This window comes from Hemiscyllium ocellatum, chromosome 45 (assembly GCF_020745735.1).
Source record: "Hemiscyllium ocellatum isolate sHemOce1 chromosome 45, sHemOce1.pat.X.cur, whole genome shotgun sequence".
Classification (NCBI taxonomy): Eukaryota; Metazoa; Chordata; class Chondrichthyes; order Orectolobiformes; family Hemiscylliidae; genus Hemiscyllium; species Hemiscyllium ocellatum.
Genome location: NC_083445.1, coordinates 624,326 through 634,035, shown reverse-complemented (window position 1 = coordinate 634,035; position 9,710 = coordinate 624,326). Strand labels below are relative to the sequence as shown.

The following is a 9,710-nucleotide window of genomic DNA, read 5'->3' as shown; positions in this document are numbered from 1 at the left end:
AAATGCTGGAAACAGCGTCGTGTGGGGGGTGGGGGGGAAGAGAGAGAGAGAGACAGACAGACAGAAGTGCTTGCTTGTTTTGCTGGTTCATTGCCAGCATTTTCTGATTTTAATTCCTCAAATACCGTTTCATCTTTCGCTCTTAAACCTCTGGTTGGCCCTCCTAAGTTTGGAGAACTATTGGGTCTGTTGAATCTGCTATGCTTTATGTATTTGGAGTTATTACTGTCCAGCTAGCTCTCCATTGTTAGAATGGGTTGCAGCCACAGGACTACATTACCCAGAGGCTGGGATTGATGACGTCACTGGCATGTGAATCGTGGCGCACACTGCATCATGGGGTCAAATCACTGCTGCCTGATTGGTGTGTTTGAACGAAGTGGGTGGAACCGCGCCTGCGCACTAATCATTATAAAAGGGTCCGTTAGCGGCGCATGAGTCACGTGAGGCGGTTTTTTGTCCTCTGTCCAGTCAGCGGGCGACGGTGAGTGAATGAGCTGCTCCGGGCCGGCGGGGAGGGAGGTAGGCAGAGTAGCGGCTAATGCACGCGGAGCATCGCTCCAGTCAGAGGTAAAGGCCGGGACATGGTTTCCCGGCGTTCGCCGCTGTCGCCGACCTTCCCCTCCGCCCCTTCCCCTCATCTCGCACCGAAGTCCTGAAGTGCATCAATGGCGGCGTAAACGCCGGGTATCGTGTGGCACGGGCAGCGGGGGCGGGGTATACGGGAGGAGAACTGAGCAGTTGCTCGGTAGGGTCGGCCTGGGTCGAGTGGCCGGTTTAAATAAATCCGTTCTCTTTCTTCTTCCCTCACCACTGCGGCCATGAGGTAGTGAACAACCGCTCAAGATGGCGCTGACGGGTGGGGGCTGGAGGGGGGGAGGCGATGGAGAACAGTCAGGCGCACATTTCCGCTGTTCTGATTGGCAGTCTCTGTCCAGGACATTGATTGGCTATTCCCGCAGAGCGCTCCTATTGGTGGAGGCTGGTGATATTGACCTATTGGACTGCGCGTGTGCACGGGGTAATGGCGCTTCCTTTTTGTCAGTGTTCACGCGGCTGAGGGCATACCCCGTTTCTCCGAAGTGGCAAGGCAGGATGAGGGATGGGACATACGATAAAACAGAGGAGTAAGGGTTGGGTAGATTCTAAATGAAAGATGCTGTTGGTATTTTGCTGAGCGAATAAAGTAAGTTATATCTGCCAAAGGTCGGTGTATGAAACTATGCCTCAGATCGGCCATGATTTCATTGAAGTGCATAACAGACTCGATGGGCAGAATGGACTAATCTGTTCCTATATGTTCTGAAGCCACATCCATCTCCTTCTGGCCACAAGAATCTTCAGATATGAACTTCCATTATACGATGTATGTTTGTACTTTTGTGAAATCTCAGATTTGTTGTTAATATTTTGGACGAGATTCTGAATCAGTCAGGACATTTCAGATATGTCCTGCTGTAAACCATTATGGGGAAAAACTATTTTGCCAATGAAACTAATGGCAGAGGATGGAAATCCTGTGGTTGATTGCACAAATGTCTGGGACACCCACGTACGTTCTCTGCATTGTTGTTGCTACCAGTTGATCAATGTTTGCTCTGTATTCTACTACTGGGTATTTCATTCTTGACACCGGCAGCGTACCATCATCTGACTGTTTACCTGTAATTTGGAGTCATACAATGCAGAGTGCAGGCTATTCAGCCCTTGATCTCAGCTACTTATCTTAGAAAGGACTATTTCTTTAGTCCTTCTTTTCCCCAAGGTGACTTGTTTTAGATTCACATGTGTATGGCATGAAAACCGAACCTTCAGTCCAACACATCCATGGTGACCAGCTTTCATAACCTAATCTAGTCCTATTTGCCAGCACTTGGCCCATATCCCTCTAAACCCTTCCTATTCATATACCCATCCAGATCCATTTAAATGTTATAATTGTGCCAACCTCTACCACTTTTCAAGCACTTAAATATTGTGTCTTCCCACTACTTTTTGCATTTCCAGATCTTTATAACTTGCTGTGCGTAAAGATTTCATTCTTTACCATATATTCTAAATCGGGCTCACTCATATGTTGAAAGTAGTTTCTCCATTGTAATATTTCCGTTTATGAGTGTCTTGGAGAAGCAGGTTTCATCTGTAGATTCTGACGTCATTCACTTGTAAATGTGAATTGGATTGATTGAATATTGCTCACCATGGGGTGGCTCAGTGGCTAGCATCGGTGCCTCTCAGCACCAGGGACCAGTTTCAATTCCAGCCTCACGTGACTCTGGAGTTTGCACGTTCTCCCCGTGACTGCATGGGTTTTCTCCCACAATCCAAAGATGTGCAGGTCATGTGAATTGGCTATGCTAAATTGCCCATAGTGTTAGGTGCATTAGTCAGAGGGAAATGGTCTGTGTGGGTTACTCTTCAGAGGGTCGGTGTGGACTTGTTCGGCTGAAGGGCATGTTTCCACAATGTAGGGAATCTAATCAAATCTAAACATTTCAGTCTTCTCCAGTTTCTTTCCGTGACATAATCTGGCATATTTGGTATAATTATAAATTTCCTCAGCCTCTTTCAAACACTTAACATTCTTCATAGAGTGTGATGGTCAGATTAGCTGGGCCTCAGTGATGCAGCTAATAATTTTAATTAAGTTTAGCATAAAACCTTTGTTTTGTATTGAATGCCTGCGTATGAGGCATGGGTCTTGTAAGCTTCTTTAACTCACTTACTACCTGCTACCATCAAAAGTTATGTGCTGTCCCTTCTAATGCCTTATACATTCAGCCACTTAATTAGTATTTTCCATTCTGTTAAGTAATATGTTGAATCCGTTTTAAGTCAATGCTCTTTGTCTTTGAAATTGGGCAAGGGTGTCGCGATATTGACCAAAAGCAGGAGAACGAAGTTGAGATACAGATCTAAGCCATGCTGTAATTAACTGGTGAATAAGGTTAGAGGAACCAAGTGTCTTACCCCTGTTCTGTTTCATTTGCTTGATCATGCCTTTCAGTTGGTTTCAGTCCTCAGGGGTGTTTCATCCCTGACCACACGAGCATAGATATGCCCACCCAGAACCAGCTTTGTTTTTATGCTTTCCAGCATGTTGTTTGCATGTTGGCTTCTCCATTGCTATGAAAATAGGTGTTTAGTTTGTCTAGACAGGAGTCTCTATTTATCTGACATCCATCAGATTGAAAAGACAGAACTACAGTGGACTAATTCATTGGCTGTTTTTACATAACAACAAAAGCTGTGCATTTCCTGCTGTTCATGTCTGATTGCTACCTTAACTAAATTCATCTGGCACAACCCATTTGTATCTGTGTAAGACTAATAAAAGTCCATTGTTGTCCAGGTTAATTAATTGAGTTTCTCATAGGATTTTTAAGTCAGGGCACATTGGAATATTGTTGGTAGTTTTTGGCCTGTTTTTAGGGAAGGATATATTAGTCTTGGAGGTAATCCAGAGGAGGTTCAGAAGAATAATCCTGGAGGGCTTGTTGTATGAGGGGAAATCGAGGACTCCGGGTCTGTAGTTAATGGGCTTTAGAAAGATGAGGGAGATCTGATTGAAACTTACAGTATACTAGATAGTGTGGTTTGGAGAAGATGTTCCCACCAGTCAGAGGCACTAGGACTCACGGTCTCACTAAAGCAATGATGCTTTAGAACTGAGATGAAGAATTTCCTCAGCCGGGGAGTGAAGAATCTGTGGCTACATTGCCACAGGAGGCTGAGAGTCATTGTGTGGCAAGGGATCAAAAGCTAGGAGTAGAAGGCAGGGGAATGGGGGTTGAGAAACAAATAGCCATGATTGAGAAACATACAGGTGTGAGGGAGGAGCTGAATAATTGACTAGGAGAGAAGCCTAGTAGGAAAGACAGTGGAACAGCAATGGCACGAGTTTCTGGGAGTAATTCAGAAGAGACAGCAGAGATTCATCCTGAGGAAAAAGAAGCATGGTACAGATAGGATCAGGCAACCATGGCTGACTAGGGAGGTCAGGGATGGCATCAAAGCAAAAGAGAAAGCATATAAAGTAGGGAAATCAGAGGATTGGGAAGCATACAAAGACCAACAGGGGGCAGTAAAAAAAGAAAGAGGGTGAAGATTAACTAAATGGGGAGGTGAGCAAGCAATAGAAAAGAAAACTGAGAGTTTCTTTAGATATATAAAGGGCAAAAGTGGACATTGGGCTGCTGTAAAATGACACTGGGGAGATAGTCATGGAGAACAAATAAATGGCTGAAGAATTGAATAATTACTTTGCGTCAGTCTTCACGATGGAAGGCATGAATAATATGCCAAAAATTCACAAAGAGTGAGGGGGCAGAACTTTGTGTGGTGGCCATCATCACGGAGAAGATGTGAGAGAATCTGAATGGCCTGAAGGTGGATTAATCTCCTGGACCAGATGGAGTACATACCAGAGTTCTAAGGGAGATAGCTGAAGAGATATGGAAGCGTTACTGGTAATCTTTCACAGATCACTAGAATCAGAGAGGGTCCCAGAGGTCTGGAAAATCGCTAACGTAACACCCTTGTTTAAATAGCGACAAAGGCAGAAGATGGAAAACTAAGACTGATTAGCCTAAGATCCTGGAATCCATCATGAAGGATGTGATTACTGAAGACTTGGAAGCGTATGGTAAAATAGGGCAAAGTCAGCATGGTTTCATCAAGGGTAGGGCATACCTGACAAATCTGCTGGAATTCTTCGAGGAAGTAATGGGCAGCTTAGACCAAGGAGAACCAATGGATGTTATCTACCTAGACTTAAAGGAGGCACCACACAGGATGCTACTGAGTAAGGTAAGCACCCATTGTGTTAGAGGCAAGGTGCTAGCATGGATAGAAGCGTGGCTGTCTGGCAGAAAGCAGAGAGTGGGGATAAAGGGGTCTTTCTCAGGGTGGCAGCAGTGGCAAGTGTGTTTCACAAGGCTCAGTGTTAGGACCACAACTTTTCACTTTATACATTAACGATTAGAAAAAGGAACTAAGGGCATTCTAGTTAAGTTTGTAGACAATGCAAAGATAGGTGGAGGGCCAGGAAGCATTATGGAAATAGGGAAGCTGCAGAAGGATTAGGACAGGTTAGGAGAGTGGGCAAGGAAGTGACAGATGGAGTACAACATAAGAAAATATGAGGTCATGCTCTTTGGTACGAAAAATAGAGGCATGGAGTGGTTTCTAAATGGGGAGAAAATTCAGAAGTCTGAATTAGATTAGGTTCCCTACAGTGTGGAAACAGGCCCTTCGGCCCAACAAGTCCACACCGACCCACCTAGACCCATTTCCCTCTGACTAATGCACCTAACGCTCGTGGCAATTTAGCATGGCCAATTCACCTGACCCGCACATCTTTGAACTATGGGAGGAAACCGAAGCACCCGGAGGAAACTCCTGCAGACACTGGGAGACTGTGTAAACTTCACGCAGACAGTCACCCGAGGCTGAAATTGAAAGGTGGAATTGCTAAAAGGCTTGTGATTTCTAGTCCAGGATTCTCTCAAGGTAAGCTTGCAGGTTAAGTCAGTAGTTAGGAAGGCAAATGCACTGATGGCGTTTATTCTGAGAGGAATTGAATATAAAAGCAGGGATGTACCTCTGAAGCTCAATAAGGCTCTGGTCAGGCCACATTTGGAGTATTGTGCGCAGATTTGGGCCCCATATCTCAGGAAGGATGTACTGGCCCTGCAGCGGAGATTCATCAGTCCATGCCAGGAATGAAAAACTTAGCATTTGAGGACTTTGGTTCTATACTCTGGAGTTTAGAAGAATGAGGGAGGATCTGGTTGAAACTTGCAGAAGACTGAATGGCCTGGACAGAGTAGATATTGAGAAAATGTTTTCATTGGTAGGAGAGATTTGAGTCAGGGTGCACAGCCTCCGAGTAAAGGGAAGACCTTTTAGAATCGAGATAAGGAGAAACTTCTTCAGCCAGAGAGTGGTGATTCTTTGGAATTTACTGTCATAGAAGGCTGTGGTGGCCAGGTTATTAGTATTTTTAAGACTGAGATAAAGGAGTTCTTGATTGTAAAGGGAATCAAGAGTTATGGGTTGAAAACTTATCAGTCATGATTGAATAGCAGAGCAGACTCGATAGGCTGAATGGTCTAATTTCTGCTCCTATGTCTTAGGTCCTTATGCTCAGGATAAGACAGTTTTGACCAAGTACTTTGTAGAAGTAACTGTTACCAAATTACAACAAACGCGCACTCCTTTTGAGTTTTAGTTTTCACTTTATTGGACAGTGCAGACTTTATTGGTTGGTGTATGCTGATGGAAAGGTTCATATTTGGAGGGGATATTGGAATTCCTAAAATGAGAGACTTTCTACAAACTGAAAAGCTCTCACTGTAATTCTTTAGCTAATACTGATTTAATACTTTTTGAGAAGACTAGGGTGCTCAAGTGGCTTTTTTTGATAATGATACCCATTTATGCCTGCAGAAAGTTGTAGTACATCTATGGATTGCATCCAGATACTTGGGCGAGTCTCCATCTTTTTCACCAGGAAGGATTTGATTTGGGAGGGGATATTTTGACAATTCCATTCATTGTCCCTTGAATTGCGAACTATTCTGTACATTCCCTGATGAACAGAATTTTACAGTATATTGAGGATATTTAGACATTTTAGCTGCATCATCTCTTAATTATCCACTGAATCCCTTTGCTATTCATCATTAATTTTACCTCTGAAAGCTAGGATTGATTATTGCTTCCAATATTCCTAGTAGAATGTTCTCCATCCTTACATTTCTGAACTTTCTTTGAATTGTGTTCTTTTAATGTTGGATCTTACATTTATACCCACCACTTGTGAGATGACAGTCAATAAAATTATGAAGAAAATGCACCAGGTAAACAAGCCTGCAACCTAACTTGATTCTGTTTCTTCTCCAAGTGGGCAGTACCCTAAACTTCATGTATTCATTCTGTTTCCATTTCTCTTTTATTTCCTGTCACATGAATGTTGTCAGTTTCCATATCAATATCTAAGTTGTTAGAAAGTGCATGTTACTATCAGAAGAGTCTTGATGGCACCACAGCCTGACTTAGCTCATGTTTATCCTTAACCCTGCTTATTTATTGCATCCTGTTGCCTTGTGGCTGATTTCTTTTAAATAAACCTGTCTTGCAGTGCAGTAATAATTCCACAATTGATGGAATATTTTCCTTGCTTGAAAGGAAAGAGATTTACTTGCAGATTATGGTTGCTGGTGGTTCAAAGAAATCTCAAGGTGGTAATAGAAAACTAAAGTTGATGCCACCACCACCATGGGTATGGGACAAGGGCAGATTTGCACGAAGCTTCTGTACTGGGACATACTCATTCACAGTAGCAGGCGCCTCTATTCTCAGAACTATTGATAGGTAAATTCAAAGTTTCATGACTAGCTGCTTGAAGCATATTGAAACTGGGAGGGAGAGGTCATGGGTTTCATGCTCTGCTCAGTTCACTGTGCCCAAGGTGAATCTTAATTTAAGTGTAACCTTCAAGGAATCATTGCACCCTTGAGATATTGTCTGTATCTTGCACTAATATAATGCTTACATTGCAGCCCTTTACACACGTGGATTTTACACTCCACTCTTATTAACTGTGTAAGCCCAAATATGTTTCTTGATATCATGACCAGCTGTGAAGCTCTTTTTAGGACCAGACAGGAATTACTTTGGTCTCTTGACCTTGAGGCCCACAGCCCTCTGTAAAGGTTCCCATGCTGTCGTCAAATGTTCGTTTGCCATACTGGTAAAATACATTGTCTCATTTTAAAGGTTCACTTCACTGAACAATTACTGAAAGAATAAAAACAGTATGTTTGGGACCATTTACATATTTAACTTTTCAATGAGCTTCTTTGCAGCTTTCTTTGTGAATTCATGACTTAAATCAACATTTGCAAGCATTTATTTTAATGTGTTCACTGCCGAACAGGATGTGAACTTGACTAAATCTTTTCCTAAACTGGTAAAGTGCCCAGTTAACTTTGCAGTTTACCACAAGGCTGCCCAGGCAAATTGGCAAAGCCCAACACTAAGTTTGCTCATGTTATTTTCAAGATAAATGGACTTTTGAAATGATGCAAACATCTTATTAGATGAAAATTGGAACATGTTTTAAGTGTAGGATCATCATTGCTGTTTAACTAATCACAGAGGAACCTTGATTATTCAAAAGAGATAGGTAGGCACTATGTCATTAAGATAGTTGATTATTCGGTTAATCAATTCAAAGCCTTTGCTCTGGGGCTGAGTTTTCTGTAAAACTATGGTGGTTTAATTCATCCAACCCAAAAGACATGTCTGCCTAGTTTGTTTTAAGTTTAACCTTGTCTGCTTTTCAGTGAAACAGATCTTTAAAATTTACACTGGAGCTCCAGTTTGAATATGGGCACTAACTATGGATTAAACCCTTTTATAAGGTACTGATTGAGGAGAGGTGTGCGTTCTTATTAATCTCTTCAATTGTAGATTCGAGGAGCTGCACCTGTGGTATGACTGTCTAAGCTTTGAGGAAGGGCTGAAAACTTGGTGTCTGTGAGCACTGGAAAAACTTGACAAAGCACCAAAGAAATCTCAAAAGAAGCCAAAGGAACCCCTCCTAAGCTAGAGTGGGTGGACGCTGAAGCCAAAATGGTAAGTGTATCATATGGGAAAGGAAGTTTTCTTCTGATTGAAAGAATAATTTGTAGTTGTTGGAAGATACTACAAATATTCAAAATTAAAATCTCCATTTGGGGAAAACTGATTTAATTCACATGTTAATTACTAAAATGGCTAGAATAATAGAAGTATTGTCTTGACATACCTGCTCTTCTAAATCTAATTACTCCAGGGTTCGATTGATTTAAGTTGACTAGTTTATGATAGTGATCCATACAATGCGGAATTAGTTTCAGTTGAGGCAACAGTGGTGACACTTCAGTATCAGCACTAAGAATTTGGAAGAACAGCCAAAGTCTTTGTCTGAATTATGATATAGTACAACTTGTCTGAATGAGTCAGTATATTTGAGGGGTAGATCTGGGTTAGCTGTAATCACTGCTTGAAGAATTTGTTGGTGTTCTCTCTCTGGATTTACCAATACTGCATCCTCTGTTTAAAAATAACTGTTGAACATGGAATCATACTAAGCAGGAATTATAATCCTCAGAGTAAAAAATGAGGTCTGCAGATGCTGGAGATCACAGCTGAACATGTGTTGCTGGTTAAAGCACAGCAGGTTAGGCAGCATCTCAGGAATAGGGAATTCGACGTTTCGAGCATAAGCCCTTCATCAGGAATGGACCAAGGTATTTATCAAATTTATTAGTTAAGCTGTTGCATTTTTGAGCTCAGGTTTGTATCCACACCACACAAAAAGTGTTAAATCATTTAGTTTGCTTTGAAATTACAATAGTAGACAACGGTGAAGTTGCCATCATCCCAGAGGAACCTCAGAGCTGTGCTGTAATTAGAGACTACTGGTGGTGAGTTCAACCACACCTGAGACAAGGAGCAAGGCTGCGAAGGTGGGACTGGCGCAGGAATTGAACCTGTGCTGCTGACATTACTGCTTCGCAAACTAATGTTATAACCAACTGAGCTAACCAACCTTGGTATTTTTAGTAAGTAATTTAGGAACCAGAAATTTGAATAGTTCTGACTAGATATTGACATTTTATGTTTGCTTGTTTATCAGTCTAAATGTTTTGTAACCAGTT

At 42.2% G+C, this 9,710-nt stretch overlaps 1 protein-coding gene across 4 annotated transcripts in view; it reads left to right on the top strand.

Annotated features, from left to right (window-relative positions):
- The first annotated feature begins 438 nt into the window (after positions 1-438).
- The window catches only part of LOC132835955 (interleukin enhancer-binding factor 3-like), a 46,179-nt gene continuing 36,907 nt past the window's right edge, over positions 439-9,710 (top strand). For 2 of the 4 annotated variants that reach the window (XM_060855107.1, XM_060855110.1), the window contains exons 1-2: positions 439-484; positions 8,479-8,643. In XM_060855107.1, coding sequence (XP_060711090.1) covers positions 8,641-8,643 — 3 coding nt within the window. In that variant the 5' untranslated portion in view covers positions 439-484; positions 8,479-8,640. The other 2 variants (XM_060855109.1, XM_060855108.1) reach the window with 2 other exon arrangements.